This window comes from Lethenteron reissneri, unplaced genomic scaffold, assembly GCF_015708825.2.
Source record: "Lethenteron reissneri isolate LAM-NWPU_2019-01 unplaced genomic scaffold, ASM1570882v1 scaffold_1640, whole genome shotgun sequence".
Classification (NCBI taxonomy): Eukaryota; Metazoa; Chordata; class Hyperoartia; order Petromyzontiformes; family Petromyzontidae; genus Lethenteron; species Lethenteron reissneri.
Window position 1 is genome coordinate 1098206 of NW_026891378.1, and position 18396 is coordinate 1116601.

The 18396-nt window shown below is 50.2% G+C and overlaps 1 protein-coding gene across 1 annotated transcript; it reads right to left on the bottom strand.

The window, feature by feature from the left end:
• Nucleotides 1-10831: 10831 nt before the first annotated feature.
• LOC133339168 (ly6/PLAUR domain-containing protein 2-like) lies at nt 10832-17515 on the bottom strand. Its single transcript, XM_061547317.1, has 3 exons — nt 17373-17515; nt 15325-15450; nt 10832-12933 (listed from the first exon to the last, which is right to left on the bottom strand). Exons 1-3 carry the CDS (start codon nt 17434-17436, stop codon nt 12725-12727), a joined length of 399 nt encoding a protein of 132 aa, XP_061403301.1. The 5' UTR covers nt 17437-17515; the 3' UTR covers nt 10832-12724.
• Between the last annotated feature and the right edge of the window lie 881 nt (nt 17516-18396).

Below are 18396 nucleotides of genomic sequence, written 5' to 3' on the forward strand. Positions count from 1 at the left end.
CTTTTTCGGTGATGAATCATAGCGGCTCAGCGAAGTGGCTAATCGTCGCGTGGACATTTGTAGTAGCAGCCAAAAACTACAAACGTTTTATTTTTTATTTTGCCAGGTGTAAGTTCCCCACTGAGCTACTGTGTAGCGGGTTTTCAGAAGCGACCTGTCAATCACAAATGACCCACACTCATAGAGACCAATAGACACCCACAGAGATCCATACTCATAGAGACCCACATAGATCAGCACTCGTAGAGACCCACTCATAGAGACCCATAGAGACCCACAGATCCACACTCAGAGACCCACACTCATAGAGACTCACACTCATATAGACCCACACTCATAGAGACCCAGAGACCCACAGAGATCCATACTCATAGAGACCCACAGATATCCATACTCATAGAGACCCACACTCATAGAGACCCACAGAGATTCACACTCATAGAGACCCACAGATCCACACTCAGAGGCCCACACTCATAGAGACTAACACTCATAGAGACCAACACTCATAGAGACCCACAGAGATTCATACTCATAGAGACCCATAGAGACCTACAGACACCCATACTCTTTAAGACCCATAGAGATCCACAGAGATCGACACTCATAGAGACCCACAGAGATCCACACCCATAAAGACCCACTCTCATAGAGACCCACTTTCATAGAGACCCACAGAGATCCACACTCAGAGACCCACAGAGATCCATGCTCATAGAGACCCACTCTCATAGAGACCCACTTTCATAGAGACCCACACTCATAGAGACCCATACTCATATAGACCCACAGAGATCCATAATCATAGAGACCCACACTCATAGAGACTCACACTCATAAAGACCCACATTAATAGAGACCCATAGAGACCCAAAGAGACCCATAGAGACACAGAGATCCATACTCATTGAGACCCACAGAGACCGATATTCATCGAGACCCATACTCATCGAGTCCCATAGGGACCCACAGATTCGGAGACTCATATAGAACCATGGAGACCCACAGAAACCCACATAGACCCACAGAGACCCATACTCACCGAGACCTACAGAGACCAATATTTATAGAGATCCATGGAGACCCATCCTCATAGCGACCCGCACAGAGATCCAGAGACTCGTAGAGACCCACAGAAACCCACAAAAACCCATACTCATCGAGACCCATACTAAAACGAAACTATTTTATTTATTGTACCAGCTAAGTCTGCCCTGTGTAGCTTTTTTTCATAAGCGAACTGTCCATCACACCTTGATAGCTCAATTAAGTGGCGGATTTCATCACGTGGGAATTCATAGCAGCCAAATACTCTAAACCCACGTTCCTACAGACTTATAGAAACCCATAGAGACCCATATTTATAAAGACACATAGAGACCTATACTCATAGAGACCCACATAGACCCACAGAACCCCATACTAATAGAGACCCACAGAGACCCATGCTCATAGAAACACAGAAATCCATACTCATATAGACCATACTTATAGAGACCCATAGAGACTTAAACTCGCAGAGACCCACATCGACCCATAGAAACCCATACCCATAGAGACCCATACTCATAGAGACCCATACGCATAGAGACCCACACTCATCGAGACCCATACGAACACTAAACTCTGTTTACGTTACCAGCTGTAAGGCCCCACTCAGCTGTTGTGTAGCTTAATTTTCAGACAAGCCATCACACCTTGACAGCATCTCAACAATTGGCTGGTATCATCGTCATCATCATTGCGTGGACATGCATAGCAGTGGACAAAATTACTCTTAAACCGCAGCGTGGCGACGTTGATTTGAGCACTTTGTAACAAATTTATAATATTTTTTTGTTCATGGGTAGTTAGTGTTTTTTTCTAATTGCTTATGCCTCAAAAGTACAGACAATTGGCTATTATTATTGTGCCCCACAAACTTTGCGTTTGTGACCACGACAGGGATATTTTTAAATGTTCCTATTGTCACTGAGAAAACGTGGTGTGCATTCGTGTCATTCCGTCACGCGAAGTCCCGGTCACAAAAGCAAAGTTTGTGGGGCGCAATAACAGCCAATTTTCTATACTCGTGTAATGAGAGCGCCATCTCCTGTAGTATGTGTGGGGTGTGGGGTGATATACAGTTATGGATTGTTTAGGGCAAGGGTCGGCAACCTACGGCTCCGGAGCCGCATGCGGCTCTTTACGGGCTGCTTCTTGACGATGAGTACGTATGTACTCAGATGCATTGCGGCTCTTGAAATACTGAATTTTGTACCGAATTGGAAAGAAATGGCTCTTCTTGTTATTTTGGTTGCCGACCCCTGGTTTAGGGGAAGTAGTACATCTCGGCCAAAGGTAAAATGGTGGAGCGACCCGGGAAGCCTCTGGAACGCTCCCGAAGTTTTTATGAGGGGCGTGGCAAGAGGCGGGGTTTAGACGCCGGGGAGCGAATATAATCGGAGGCCTGGGTCGGTGTTGAAGATCAAGAGGAGCTCCCCGTCGCTGCTGCCCCTGCTGCCCCAGCTGCCCCGCCATCTCCATCGGCGACGTGGCGGCTCAACCTTCAGTTGCAGTATAGTAGTGTAGTGTATAGTAGTGTATAGTGTAGTGTATAGTAGTGTATAGTGTAGTGTATAGTAGTGTAGTGTATAGTAGTGTAGTGTATAGTAGTGTATAGTGTAGTGTATAGTAGTGTATAGTAGTGTAGTGTATAGTAGTGTAGTGTATAGTGTAGTGTATAGTAGTGTAGTGTATAGTAGTGTAGTGTATAGTGTAGTGTATAGTAGTGTAGTGTATAGTGTACTGTATAGTAGTGTAGTGTATAGTAGTGTAGTGTATAGTGTACTGTATAGTAGTGTAGTGTATAGTAGTGTATATTAGTGTAGTGTATAGTAGTGTAGTGTATAGTAGTGTATAGTGTATAGTAGTGTAGTGTATAGTAGTGTAGTGTATGGTAGTCTAGTGTATAGTAGTGTAGTGTATAGTAGTGTATAGTGTAGTGTATAGTAGTGTAGTGTATAGTGTACTGTATAGTAGTGTAGTGTATAGTAGTGTAGTGTATAGTAGTGTATATTAGTGTAGTGTATAGTTGTGTATATTAGTGTAGTGTATAGTAGTGTATTGTATAGTAGTCTAGTGTATATTAGTGTAGTGTATAGTGTAGTGTATAGTAGTGTATAGTAGTGTAGTGTATGGTAGTGTAGTGTATTGTAGTGTATAGTAGTGTATATTAGTGTAGTGTATAGTGTAGTGTATAGTAGTGTAGTGTATAGTAGTGTATAGTAGTGTAGTGTATAGTAGTGTAATGCGGGCGTAAATGGGCGGGGCGGATATGACGATCCGAGAGGGAGGAGTCAGGGTGACGTGGGGGAGAAGTTATAGCGGGGAGACAGGAAGCTATCTGGAGCAGTCGGGGGAGTGAAGGGTGGTGAACACGTTGGGTGGTCGCCGTGCCTCAGCCTGGTGGCTGAGGGGCTCACGACGGCGCCAGCCAGCGGGGTGGAAGAGAGAGTGGAGGATTGAGGTTGGAGATGGCGAGATAGCCATAGAGGCCACGAAGGCCACGCACGGAGGAACAGGGAGCAGCGATGGAGCTGCTGTGGGGGCAGCCGGAGGGCTGCACCAAGAGCCTGCAGCGGAGCTGCAGGAGCGTGGAAGGCTACGGGAGCGAAGGCAGATGTGGGGCTGCCAGGGAGAGAGTCTCAGGAGGAGTGCCGTGTGGGAAGGAGAACGCGAACCCCAAATAAAGGACACGAAGACAGAAAGAAGTGTCTAAGTCCTTTTATTACACTGGAGTCAGAAGTGAAACGGCATCTCAAAACAACTGAGAGAAAGAAGAAAAAAAGAATATTCCTGCTACATCATCCGACGACGACGACCTTCCTCAGACGGTGGACCTGCCTGCGATGGAAGAGGAGATCCGTTCTGGAACGAGTACGGGTCCGGGTGAGCAAGGTGTCGCCGCGTCGGTGGACCTGTCTGTGCCGAAGGATGCCAACTTACGATGGAGACAGATGGTGATGCAGATGGGGACCTTGAAAATCGTGCTGGCGCGACTGTGTGAGTTCACCACGCCGAGGACGACGTCGGGGAGGCCCGGTGGTGATCCGCAGGCCTCTGCCTTTCCTGCGCTGCCAGCGCCATTGCCACGTGGCACGAAGACGCCATCTTGGGCGTGGCAGGGGAGAAACGGCGGGAAGCCGCCATCTTGTCTTCACCGCGGCGGGAGGACGCCGCCATCTTCAACATTGCGGCGGAGAGGCAGCCTTGCGCTGCCATCTGGAGGTGCCGCGGGGTGAGAGCCTGCTGTGAGCTGCTGTTTTTCGAGGGGGTGCTGCGAGGAGAAGACGCCGATGCTGCAGCTGCTGGGGCGGGAGCTTCCCGTCCTGGCTCGGGTGCGTGACAACGGAGCCGTCAAGTCGCCGAACGAGTTCTGCGAGGCGTCTCAAGTTGCCACCCTGCTGTCCTCTTCTTGCTGCAGCCCCGGGCGAGTCATAACGATACGCACCCGGCCTTAACACACACCTCACTCATCTTTCGAGGGCCGGGGGGCTATTTTGGTTTTCTCTTATGACTCGATTGTGCGGAGCGCGGTTCGGACTGTGTGTATGTGTGAGTAATAGCGATGAACGCGCTATCTGCTTGTTAATGGTGTCAATGTAAGTGTGTGCGTGTGTTGAGAATGGACGGAGAGTCTGCTGTATTTGCTGAGTGTCAAATTGTGTGTGTGCGCTGCTGCGTGGAGTTGTTATCTTAATGGTGAAGTTAATTATTAACTTGGGAGCGTCGGGTATCTTGCGCTGTATTATTTGTGGGTTACCTTGTGCGATGGGCTTAATTGGAAAAAAATAACATATATTTTTTTGGTGTATTGTGCTGCGAGGTGCTGTGTGCGATGCGATTGTTGCAAGAGAGAGAATAATTGTGTTGTTGCTGCAAAGTTACGACAGGATTAATGGTGTGTTGGTTGCCTGCAGATCTGCTTGCTATTGTGTTTAAATGTACGCGTGTGATCGCAATATGCTGATTGTATGTGCTGTTATACCGTTCTGTATGGTTATGGGGTGCGATGCAGTGGTTGATTATTGGAATTGGGATTGTTATTATATTGTGCGTACCTGTTGGAAATTGGTAACAAATTCGAGGGGGACCCAAATAATTGGTTGTATGGTTGTTGTGCACACGAGATTGCATGTATATTATAGAGGGGGACCCTAAAATTCGGTTGTATTGGTGTTGTGCACACGAGATTGCGTGTATATTATAGAGGGGGACCCTAAAATTCGGTTGTATTGGTGTTGTGCACACGAGATTTCGTGTATATTATGGGTAATTGCGCTTTTTGAGAGAGAGAGCGCGCTTTGAGGGTGCGTGATGACGCCGTTGTGGGTGTCTCAAAGGTTAATGCTAATGGGACCGTAAATTGGCGCCAAGTGGCGTCGCGTATTCGGTTGATCGCATGCAGCCACGAGTTGCTTGGCGAGTTGGGTTGTGTAACTAATGTGGTTGGTAAAATATTGGTTAAAAATTCCACGATATGACAGCTGTGCGCAGCAAGCTGGGGCTGTGCGTCTATCGTTGGTGGGGTTGTTATAATGTGACGGGAGATGCGTCTTGTGACCCCCAGCTAAGGGAAGCTGGGGTGCACGAATGGAGAAAACTGGCCACGTGTTCGCACGTTGGGCCGCCATTTTGCGCGCACGCGGGGTATGGCGACGATGCGCTTTGCGGAAAGGGCCGCCATTTTGAGTGCGCGCGAGATATTGCGCGAACGCGCTGGGCGAAGGGGGACGCCATTTTGAGCGCGCGGGAAAAACCGGGGTGGGGCAAATATTCCATCTGTTATGCCTGCCATTGTTGATTGGGTGATGCACGAGTTGTGGTCACATCGGGCTATGGCTGATGGCTGACCTGACAGCCCGGAGGCGAATCCTCCGTGGTATGTCTTAAACTAATGGGCCATGTGCTCATATGGCTCGGGGAGTCATGGTTCAGTTGTGCGGTGGCAGACTGAACCTGGTGTGCCGGGGGCTCACGGGATCTGGGTTAGGGTGTTATTGTCTCTATAAGAGAACATTGCCCCGTGGGGGGAGTACAGGGGGTCTGGCATTGCTGGGGGATGAACCTTCCCTGGGCTATAAAGCATCGGACTATACGAGGCTGGTGTGTGTCCATCTCTGATGGGATAGTAAGGGAGGAGCGTGGCCGAGTTGCTGCTCATCCCCGAAATTGCACTAGCTGAGAGTATGGTCAGTGGATGTTGCTGTGGGTTGACGACCACGGTGGGGGTTAGGGCGAGTTAAACATTACCGCTGGGGAGCGTGGCTCTCTCCACGCGAGGGTGTGCGATTAGGCGTTTTGTTGGGTTGCTGAGAGTGACCGTGGGTACATGCTGTGTACGTGCGATGTCTGTGCTGGTCCTCAAGGGAGGACTGCTGGTGGGTAAGAGCAGAAAATTTTGTTGTTGTTGTTGACGTGTAAATAATATTGTTGTTAAAATGTAAATAATGGGGCATCCATTGCGTTATTTTGGGTATTTATGGGGAGTTTTTTTAAGCGGGCTGGATTTACATCATCTCCACTACCCTGAGGCCGGGTGGCTGTCGTGTACGACATGCGGATGTGCGTTGTTGTGCTGTGCCTCAGGGGATTGGATTCTCCTTCTCGTCACAGATTCTTCAGCTCCCGTCGCACTGGGTGTTACCTGGTGTGCTAGCTGGATGAGGACTTGAAGGAGCAATTGAGCGCCGTTCGTCATTCTGCTCTACCACTTGCTCTTTGACGTTGGACTTGAGCCGAGCGGATGGAACTGCAACATGGACACGCACTAAAACATCACATTCTGGGTTGTGCGCGTTGGCCGTTCTTGCGTGTCAGTTGCCGTTGTTGTTCATTGTGCCATTCTTATTCTTGTTGTTGTTGCGCGGAGGACAGGCCGGTGTTCTGTTCCGGTTCCTGATACCTCCCCTTTCGTTGCTTGTGTTGTTGTTGTTATAATCTCCGTTGTGTCTGGGGGACTCCTGATTGTGATGCCTTCGCCCGCATTATTTTGTTCTGGTTCAGCCGAGGACGGCTGGGATTTTCTCTACGGGGGAGGGTAGTGTAATGCGGGCGTAAATGGGCGGGGCGGATATGACGATCCGAGAGGGAGGAGTCAGGGTGACGTGGGGGAGAAGTTATAGCGGGGAGACAGGAAGCTATCTGGAGCAGTCGGGGGAGTGAAGGGTGGTGAACACGTTGGGTGGTCGCCGTGCCTCAGCCTGGTGGCTGAGGGGCTCACGACGGCGCCAGCCAGCGGGGTGGAAGAGAGAGTGGAGGATTGAGGTTGGAGATGGCGAGATAGCCATAGAGGCCACGAAGGCCACGCACGGAGGAACAGGGAGCAGCGATGGAGCTGCTGTGGGGGCAGCCGGAGGGCTGCACCAAGAGCCTGCAGCGGAGCTGCAGGAGCGTGGAAGGCTACGGGAGCGAAGGCAGATGTGGGGCTGCCAGGGAGAGAGTCTCAGGAGGAGTGCCGTGTGGGAAGGAGAACGCGAACCCCAAATAAAGGACACGAAGACAGAAAGAAGTGTCTAAGTCCTTTTATTACAGTAGTGTAGTATATAGTAGTGTAGTGTATAGTAGTGTAGTGTATAGTAGTGTAGTGTATAGCAGTGCAGTGATTAGTGTAGTGTATAGTAGTGTAGTGTATAGTAGTGTAGTGTATAGTAGTGTAGTGTATAGAAGTGCAGTGTATAGTAGTGCAGTGTATAGTAGTGTATAGTGTAGTGTATAGTGTAGTATATAGCAGTGTAGTATGTATGTTGAACTTCGTTGGCACCGTACGTAGCCCACCGTGACATTTCCCGACTACTATCATTTTGCGATGTTCAGGGTCACTTTTGAAAAAGTATAAATATAGCTCAGTGGAACCTTAGAGGTGGTGAAATAAACATTTTTATGATAATTGTTTTTTTTACCCTTCTATCTGGCAACAAAACTGACTTTTTTTTTACAAGGAGTCATGTTTGCATAGACCACAATACCTGCGATCATAATGCAAACAAAAAACATAACTCTGATAATGTGCGCCTTTTGGCGTCATCTGGTCCAACCCATGTGAGACTAGGCTCTAAGGAAAGCTGTCTCGGGTGTGGACCAATCAACTTCAAGAACAGTGCACATTATCAGAGTTATGTTTTTTGTTTGCTATATGACCGCAGGTATTGTGGTCTATGTAAACATGACTCCTTGTAAAAAAAAAAGTGTCAGTTTCGTTGCCAGATAGAAGGGTAAAAAACCAATTATCATATTTTTTAACTGGCAAATGAGGTTCCAACGGTATATATTTTTTAGTTTGAAGCAGTTTTAGTTGACGTCTTCCTCGCCATGGGATCGTGTGCGTGCGGTGTGTAAGGTAAAGGGGTAGGAGGATGGATTAGGAGGGAGTCAGGGAGGTAGAGGGGGAGGGAGGAGGGGGAGGAGGGGATGGGTGGGATGGAGGGGGGATGGAGGGAGGGGGGAGCAATGAAGGGGGGAGGGAGGGAGGAGGAGGGATGGGAGGGAGGGGGGAGGGATGGAGGGGGGATGGAGGGAGGGGGGAGCAATGAAGGGGGGAGGGGGGAGGGGGAGGGATGGGAGGGAGGGGGGAGGGATGGAGGGGAGGGATGGAGGGAGGGGGGAGCAATGAAGGGGGGAGGGAGGGAGGAGGAGGGATGGGAGGGAGGGGGGAGCAATGAAGGGGGAGGAAGGGGAGGGAGGAGGGGGAGGAGGGAGGGAGAGGGAGGAGGGGGGATGGAGGGAGGGGGGAGCAATGGAGGGGGGAGGAGGGAGGGAGGAGGGATGGGAGGGAGGGGGGAGGGATGGAGGAAGAGGGGGGAGCAATGGAGGGGGGAGGAGGGAGGGAGGAGGGGGATGGGTGGGATGGAGGGGGGAGGGAGTAGGGAGGGAGGGAGAGGAAGGAGGGGAGGGAGGAGGGGATGGGTGGGATGGAGGGGGGATGGAGGGAGGGGGGAGCAATGAAGGGGGGAGGAGGGAGGGAGGAGGGGGATGGGTGGGATGGAGGGGGAGGGAGTAGGGAGGGAGGAGGGGGGATGGAGGGAGGGGGGATGGAGGGAGGGGGGGAGCAATGAAGGGGGGAGGGGGGAGGGGGAGGGAGCTGTGTAGGAGAGAGGCAGCAGCGTGACTAGACGAGGGTTGTCTGGGATTGTTCTTGGCCAGCTCTCTCCCTCCCTCTCTCCCTCCCCACTTGCAGGCCGAGCCGACAGAGGGTGTGTGTGTAGTCTGTGTGTAGTCTATGTGTGTGTCGTGTGTAGTGTGTGTGTGGTGTGTGTAGTGTGTGTGTGTAGTCTGTGTGTGTAGTGTGTGTGTGTAGTCTGTGTGTAGTGTGTGTGTAGTGTGTGTCGTGTGTGTAGTGTGTGTGTGTCGTGTGTGTGTAGTGTGTGTGTGTAGTGTGTGTGTGTAGTGTGTGTGTGTAGTGTGTGTGTAGTGTGTAGTGTGTGTGTGTAGTGTGTGTGTGTAGTGTGTGTGTGTAGTCTGTGTGTGTAGAGTGTGTGTGTAGTGTGCGTAGTGTGTGTGTGTAGTGTGTGTGTGTAGTGTGTGTGTGTAGTCTGTGTGTGGTGTGTGTGTGTGGTGTGTGTGTGTAGTGTGTGTGTGTAGTGTGTGTGTGTGTGGAGTGTGTATTGTGTGTGTGTAGTTTGTGTGTAGTTTGTGTGTGTAGTCTGTGTGTGTGTCGTGTGTGTGCCGTGTGTGTGTGTAGTGTGTGTATTGTGTGTGTGTGGAGTGTGTGTAGTATGTGTGTCGTGTGTGTGTGTCGTGCGTAGTGTGTGTAGTGTGTGTAGGGTAGCTTTGTGTGTGTGGTGTGTGTAGTACATAGACACTGCTACTCGCTCGCTAACAGCACTTGCTCCTACAGCCCTGCTAGAGGCTACCTGGGGTAGCTTTGTCTGTGTGTGTGTGGTGTGTGTAGTACATATACACTGCTGCTGCTATTCGCTAGCTAACAGCACTTGCCCCTACAACCCACTTAACTTCCTGTATACCCGGCGAGATAGTTAACATTACCCCAGCCACCGTGGCACCCTTCCCACACACTCATCCAGCAGTGGATTGACATGCAAGGCACCGTGTTGGGCCCAGAGAAAGGCTAGAGGAGTCTTGCATTCAATCGATTAAATGTGTTTTAATGTTTACAAGGCACGCAAGCCCCTGTATAGCAGGCGAGGGAGTTAACATCTCCACGGGGAGAGAGAGAGACAGGGATGAGATGTGCAGACTCCACAGATACAGCAGCAGGTGTCAGCGTCTGGGTTGGCACCCACGACCCCCTGCACACCAGGCGAGGTAGTCAACATCTCCAAGGAGGAGAGAGAGACATGCAAACTCGATGTACAGGTAGTCCCCGAGTTACGATGGTTCGACTTGCGATATTTCGATCTTACGATGGCGATAGCGATACGACAAAAATGTCATCAACAACCCTAACATCACTATGAGATCTCTTTTACCAGTGGCAAAATATAATAGTAGGTTTTTACCCTTTTAACTGGTACAAAACTGACACCTTTATTCAAGGCATCATGTTTGCAATGACCACAACACAAGTAGTCAAAAAAGCAAACAAAAAGAAGCAACTCTGATAAGGATAATAAAGGTGTCAGTTTTGTACCAGTTAAAAGGGTAAAAACCTACTATTATATTTTGCCACTGGTAAAAGAGATCTCAGTGTAAATGCTTACCCCGAGCTCTCAATACTCTGATATTGCACTGTGTTTGAGTTGTACGCCTTCTGGTGTCATCTGGCCCAACACCAATGGGGACTAGGCTCTAAAGAAAGCCGTCTCGGGTGTGGGCCAATCAACTTCAAGGACAGTGCATATTATTATCCTTATCAGAGTTGCTTCTTTTTGTTTGCTTTTTTGACTACTTGTGTTGTGGTCATTGCAAACATGATGCCTTGAATAAAGGTGTCAGTTTTGTACCAGTTAAAAGGGTAAAAACCTACTATTAAACCCTAACATCGTTCAAGTATGCAGACGACGGACAGAAACTTGGTAACTACAGCACAATATGATACGTTACGATGCGTTCAAGGCATGTATGATACGTAGCTTTAGCGATTTCATTTTAGAGTTATCACGATACGAAACGTTCAATGCATGTTAAAACTTTTTTTTTATATATATAGCAGATAGGATTGTTCCCTGCAAAACCTTTCTATTAAATTGCAGTTCATATAGGTAGGCTAAGAATTTACCTTGTCTTTTTTTGCTTTACATTTTACCGTGCAATACAGTATTGTAATTAATAAATACATACAGTATATAGTTTATACAGCACGCTACTGTAAATTGCTCTGTTTTGCTAAATTATCACCGTTCTTTAAGACTCCTGGGTAGGCTAGGCCATCTTCGACTTACGATATTTTCGACTTATGATGGGGTCGTCGTAACGCATCTCCATTGTAAGTCGGGGACTACCTGTGTAATGTAAGGTTGTATCCGGGTCGTTGACGGATTACAACTCGTCACGATGATTGGCTCTGCCGGTCCTGGTCCATAGCCAATGGGGGGAAGCCTAGGGGCGTGGCCCTGACGTCATGGAAAGGTGACAGCTGCAAGTAGATGATTGGTTCTGCTGGCTTTGGCCACAGCCAATGGGGAGCCGAGTCAGGGGCGTGGTCCTGACGTCATGGGAAGGTGACAGCTGCAAGTAGATGATTGGTTCTGCTGGCTTTGGCCACAGCCAATGGGGAGACGAGTCAGGGGCGTGGCCCTGACGTCACGGGAAGGTGACAGCTGCAAGTAGATGATTGGTTCTGCTGGCTTTGGCCACAGCCAATGGGGAGACGAGTCAGGGGCGTGGTCCCGGGAGCCTACGAGGGAGCCTGGAATATTCCATAGAGGCTAACCAGGATTGGTGGAAACGTACCACGTGACCCGGGTATTAAATAGGGGTGGAGACGAACGACACGTGGTCAGAACGGGAACGAACGGAGGAGGGGTTCACGCGGGAGCGGGGCTCCGGGTTGCCACGTGGCGGCACGTCTCTATCCCTCTCACGCTGCCTGTCAGCGTGAAGGAGAGCTGTAATGAAAAGTGAATAAAAGACCGGATTCCAGAAGTCGCCTCAACGACCTGTATTACACCTGTATATCGAGCAGGCGTCGTGAGGGTCACGGGATCGAACCCACGACCTCCTGCGCACCAGGCGAGCTGGTCAACATCTCCATGAGAGATTCGTTCATGAGGCCATCCACATATACAAACACAGAGACAATTTGAACCGAGAAGATGGATTCTTGGCTTAGCAATCATTGGAAGGATGTGATCAAACATTTCGGGGTCTTGATTGATTGTGTTTACGCTCACGGTGACTTTCAGACCGCGTTCCATTCTCATCTCTCCCCTCCTCTTTTCCGAACATAGATGGACTCGTCCATCTGAACAACCGCCAGTCGCTGTCTGTGGTGCTGACGTTAAGAAAAAAACGCCACTTTTTAAACAAAAAAATCCTTGCCGTGGTTTTCACACCTGATGATGAGTGCTTGTGTTGCAATCGAAACGTTCTGAGAATGTAATTGTTTGATTATTTTATTATTTTATTATTTCCCTTCTACGTGACTTTACCGAAAGAACCAAGAATACAATCATAATATATCTCCAAGAGGGGGGAGAGAGAGATGCAAACTGCAAACATAGAGCAGGGGTCGGGAGGGTCACGGAAATCGAACCCACGACCTCCTGCACACCAGGCGAGGTGGTCAACATCGGCCGGCCACCGCCACCAGCAAAGCCAAGGCGAGGCTGGGGCCCGCCGTGGTCGGTGTCCGACGTCCGAAGCCAGGCCCAGCCCCAGACGCGTTGCACAGGTCGGTGGTGCAGCAGGTGACCTTGGTGCCGATCCCGGCCACGTGCACGTCTGTGGGGATGCAGAGGCTGGCCAGGGAGCAGCTCTTGGTGTACGTGGTGACTTGGTGGGGGGGTGGGGGAGAAGGGAGGAGAGGTTGGGTGGGTGAAGGTGGGGAGAGGTGGGTGGAGATGGTGGGGGGAGGTGGGGGGAGGTGGTGGGAGCAAGAACAAGAACGAGGTAACGTGAAACTATCAACTAAATAATTCTAGATTTGAAGCTTTCGTGACTGCAATGATTCATATTCTTGTGTTTTTTCGGTAAAGTCACGTAGGTAAAATCATTTACTTGATATAGCAAGCGTGCTGTGACGGTTCCACCTGAAGACGGAAGCTTGTGTTGCCTCCGAAACGTCGTGATTTTTATTTTATTTTTATTTAACTTTTATTAATTTATATTTTTTACCTATGTGACTTTATCGAAAAAACCCAAGAACATCAACTAATTAATTTTATTTTATTAAGTAAGGCCGCAACTCAGCTGTGTAGAATTTCGTGTACGTGCTGACTTGGTGGTGGTGGGGAGGGAGAAGGGAGGAGAGGTTGGGTGGGGGGAGGTGGGTGGAGATGGTGGGGGGTGGTGGGGGGAGATGGTGGGGGGGGGGGGAGAGAGAAGCAGACTCCAAATATACAGCAGGAGTCGTCATGGTCCGGATCGAACCTACGACTCATGGGACCTCCTTTGCCAGTACGAAAATATGAGAAAAAACACGCTCTGATAGTAAATGATCCATTGTCTTTGAAACTGATTGGTCCACACCAGAGACAGCTTTCTTTTGAGCCTCGTCTCAAATTCGGTGTTAGACCAGAGGACGCCAAAAAGCCTTGCATTCCGACCACAAGTATTGTGGTTAATGCAGTGACATGATTCCTCGTAAAAGGTTTCAGTTTGGTGTTTTAACATCTCAAAACGGCTGTTTTTGTTGCCATAATAAAAAAATTAACCCGTAAAAACAAAGTTTTTCACTATAAATCCTTTATAAGCGTGGCGGCTAGAGTCCTCCCGTCCTCTGGCTTGAGATGGCTGCCACCTATGGGTCAGATGATTGCCTGCCACCATTAAGCAATTGATAATTAAATATAATTTATTTTTTCCTAAAAAGTGTAAAATTTTGGAGAAAAAAAATTCACGAAAATAAATTGTCACGCAGAACGAGTCTGTGTGCAAAAATGTCAGCTCGATTGGATCACGGGAAGTGGGTTAAAAAACGACCGAAAGATTTGCACGGTCGTAAGCGCGCAAGCAAGCAAGCAAGTGAACTTAATATAAAGGATTTAAAAAGGGGAAAATCCTATTCTCCTACGATTCGCCCGTACACCAGGCGAGGCAGTCGACATCTCCCGAGTCAACGTGACGCCTCAAGCCATGCCACCTCGCTGAGCGATCATTTGTGATGAAAAAAAAAACATTTTAAAGTAGCAAAATTATGACAATAAAAACTAAGATCGGGTCTCCCGTGTCTCCTGGAGAGCGTGGCGAGGTTAAGGATTTTTTTCAGAGTTCAGCCCCTGGACAGCGCACTCTGTGTGCTGCTTGCCTCTTAACGGATTTTTCAATCTATGCCAGTTTATAGGTCTCTGTGTGGTGAGTCTATAGGTCTCTGTGTGGTGAGTCTATGGGTCTCTGTGTGGTGAGTCTATAGGTCTCTGTGTGGTGAGTATAGGTCTCTGTGTGGTGAGTCTATAGGTCTCTGTGTGGTGAGTCTATAGGTCTCTGTGTGGTGAGTCTATGGGTCTCTGTGTGGTGAGTCTATGGGTCTCTGCGTGATGATTCTATTGGTGTCTGTGTGATGAGTCTATAGGTCTCTGTGTGGTGAGTCTATGGGCCTCTGTGTGGTGAGTCTATGGGTCTCTGCGTGATGATTTTATTGGTGTCTGTGTGATGAGTCTATGGGTCTCTGTGTGGTGAGTCTATGGGTCTCTGTGTGGTGAGTCTATGGGTCTCTGAGTGGTGAGTCTATGGGTTTCTGTGTAGACAGTCTATGGGTCTCTGTGTGGTGAGTCTATGGGTCTCTGTGTGGTGAGTCTATGGGTCTCTGCGTGATGATTCTATTGGTCTCTGTGTGGTGAGTCTATGGGTTTCTGTGTAGTGAGTCTATGGGTCTCTGTGTGGTGAGTCTATGGGTCTCTGTGTGGTGAGTCTATGGGTCTCTGTGTGGTGAGTCTATGGGTCTCTGCGTGATGATTCTATTGGTCTCTGTGTGGTGAGTCTATGGGTTTCTGTGTAGTGAGTCTATGGGTCTCTGTGTGGTGAGTCTATGGGTCTCTGTGTTTTCAGTCTATGGGTCTCTGTGTGGTGAGTCTATGGGTCTCTGTGTTTTCAGTCTATGGGTCTCTGCGTGATGAGTCTATGGGTCTCTTTGTGATGAGTCTATGGGTCTCTGTGTGATTAGTCTATGGGTTTCTGCATGATTAATCTATGGGTCTCTGTGTGCGGGTCCCCCCCTCCCCTTACCTGACAGAGCCGTCACTGCCGTGGTCATGCACGCGTCCTGACCTTCACCGCACGGCCCGGTGCTGTTCCGTTCGCAGTCAATCAGACTGCCCACGGACACGCACTGGTAGCACCGCAGGGAGCGAACTGTGGGGGCGAGATCGCGGGGGGTGGGGGGGCGGTTATGGCTGGTGGTGGTGCATTTACCGGTCATCTCAGTAAGGTCAAGCCATGGCACCTGCTGGGTCTGTCCCGTGACCTCCTGAACATAGCCTGGCACAGTAGGGGGGTTATAGCTGGTGGTGCATCTACCGGTCATCTCAGTAAGGTCAACCCATGGGACCTGCTGGGTCTGTCCCTTGAACTCATGCACCTAGCCTGGCACAGCAGTACAACCCATGGCACCTGCTGGGTCTGTCCCGTGACCTCCTGCACATAGCCTGGCACAGTAGGGGGGGTTACAGCTGGTGGTGCATCTACCAGTGGTCATCTCAGTAAGGTCAAGCCATGGCACCTGCTGGGTCTGTCCCGTGACCTCCTGCACATAGCCTGGCACAGTATGGGGGGTTACAGCTGGTGGTGCATCTACCAGTGGTCATCTCAGTAAGGTCAAGCCATGGCACCTGCTGGGTCTGTCCCGAGAGCTCCTGCACCTAGCCTGGCACAGCAGTACAAACCATGGCACCTGTTGGGTCTGTCCCGTGACCTTCTGCACCTAGCCTGGCACAGCAGTCGACCCATGACACCTGCTGGGTCTGTCCCGTGACCTCCTGCACCTAGCCTGGCACAGTAGGGGGGGTTACAGCTGATGGTGCATCTACCAGTGGTTATCTCAGTCTGCCAACCCATGGCACCTGCTGGGTCTGTCCCGTGACCTCCTGCACCTAGCCTGGCACAGCAGTCGACCCATGACACCTGCTGGGTCTGTCCCGAGACCTCCTGCACCTAGCCTGGCACAGTAGGGGGGGTTACAGCTGGTGGTGCATCTACCAGTGGTCATCTCAGTCTGCCAACCCATGGCACCTGCTGGGTCTGTCCCGTGGCCTCCTGCTGCACCTAGCCTGGCACAGCAGTACAACGCATGGCACCTGCTGGTTCTGTCCCGAGACCTCCCTGCCAGCAGCGAGCCCTCGACACTTCACGTGGCTCCCTCAAAGTGCACCTAGCCTGGCACGGGCGCCGTACGTGACGTCAGCGTCACTTAGTGGCGATATGGCGGCTATTTTTGTATTGGTATGAGAATTGGTTTTTCCCTCTCTCTGGCAATAAGACACGCGCTGTGGATGTTAAAACACCAAACAGAAACCTTTTGTACGGAATCGCATCTGCATTAACCTACACGTAGTAGTAGCGCATGTTTTTTTTCATTCAGACGCTGTTTCCCCGACAGACCTGGTTTTCACCTGAGGACGGCTGCTTGCATTGTGCCGAAACGTCGTGAGAATTATTTTATTAAAGTTTTATTTTTATTATTTTATTACTTCCCTTCTACGTGACTTTACCGAAAGAACCAAGAAAAAGAGGTAAACTCTTTGGTTATTTCGGTAAAGTTACCCAGGTAGAATAAGTATTATTTTTTAAATACTTTTTTAAAAACACGCTTTCATGAAATGTACCGTACGAGTAATGGCAGAACTCCACGACTCCAGAAAGTGGCCCCGAAGCTTGCCATAACGTAAGGGGCCATGGCCAATTACAGCCAACGTCAGTTAAGCGTGGACAATTAGACCCAAGCCGAAACATAACATATAAAAAATAATGTAAAAAAATATATTTTTCATTTTTAATGATAGAATATGGTATTGTCATCAGTATGACATAAGTATACCAAGTTTGCAGTCGATGCCACATTGTTACGTAACATGGCACATACGTAACGTGTCACATGCGTAAACACGTCACATACGTACCACGTGACGTACGTACCACGTGACGTACGTGACACGTGACGTACATGACACGTGGCGTACGATGAATACCGGTGTAGATTTTACGTTTGCTTTTTTTTCTATTTCATTTTTTAAAATGTCACTTATTTTGCCTCGTGCACTCGCTTGAGTTTCCGTTACCTGCGGGCACCGAGATGGCGATGAGCAGCAGCGGCACCACCGACAGAATTCTCGACACAGCCATGGAAGCTGTTTCTTGCCACCTCTTCTGCTCCCCCACCCACCCCCCTGGTCCTTTGGTCTCCTCTTCCTCCTTGCTTCCTCCTCTGCCTCCTCCTCTCCTCCTTCCTCCTTCCTCCTCCTTGCTCCTCTTCCTCCTCCTCCTCTCTCTCTCTCTGCTTCTCTGTTCTCGGTCGTCGATCTGTCTCGTCGCGAGCGCGGTGCGAGCGTTGACGGCGAGACGAGGCGAGGCGCTAGGGTTTATAAACGTGGGGGGGGGGCGGTGTCGGGGGGGGTGGTGGTGGTGGGGGTGGTGGTGGTGGTGGCGGTGGTGGTGTGGTGTGGGTGTGGTGTGGGTGGTGGTGGGGGAGATGGTGGAGGTGGTGGAGGTGGTAGTGGGGGTGGTGGTGGGGGTGGAGGTGGTGGAGGTGGTAGTGGGGTTGGTGGGAGTGGGTGTGGAGGTGGTGGGGGTGGTGGTGGCTGTAATGGTGGGTGGTGGTGGTGGTGGGGGTGGTGGTTGGGGGTGGAGGTGGGGGTGGTGATGGTGGCGGTTGTGGTGGAGGTGGTGGAGGAGGTGGTGGAGGTGGACTATAGAAGAGACTGAGTGATGTGGTACAGGAGGATGTGGAGCTGAGTGGACTTGCCGATGACCGGTACCAGCGGTGTCAAGATCGGCCTCTGTGCAGGAGGAGGCTCGCGAAGGACGCTGCTACTGGGCTAGTGCCAGGCTAGGTGCACATTGAGGACGCTGCTGCTGGGCAGCTGGAGGCAGTCGCCCCTCCAGCGACAACAACGCAGCGTCAGAGGAGCGATGCTCACAACAACGAGTGGAGCGCCGGGCGGCTTAAGTGCAGCAAGTTGGCACAGTTGGGGATTACAGCTGGTGGTACATCTACCGGTCATCTCAGTCAGCCAACCCATGGCACCTGCAGGGTCTGTCCCAAAACCTCCTGCAACCTAGCCTGGCACAGTAGGGGGGGTTACA

Excerpts from the sequence above, each read along its gene's own strand:
- LOC133339168 (XM_061547317.1), bottom strand. The coding sequence starts at position 17,436 with ATGGCTGTGTCGAGAATTCTGTCGGTGGTGCCGCTGCTGCTCATCGCC. Across the intron at positions 15,451-17,372 it reads CGCCATCTCGGTGCCCGCAG|TTCGCTCCCTGCGGTGCTAC; the intron begins GTAACGGAAACT and ends TCGCCCCCACAG. Across the intron at positions 12,934-15,324 it reads GGCAGTGACGGCTCTGTCAG|TCACCACGTACACCAAGAGC; the intron begins GTAAGGGGAGGG and ends CCCCCCACCAAG.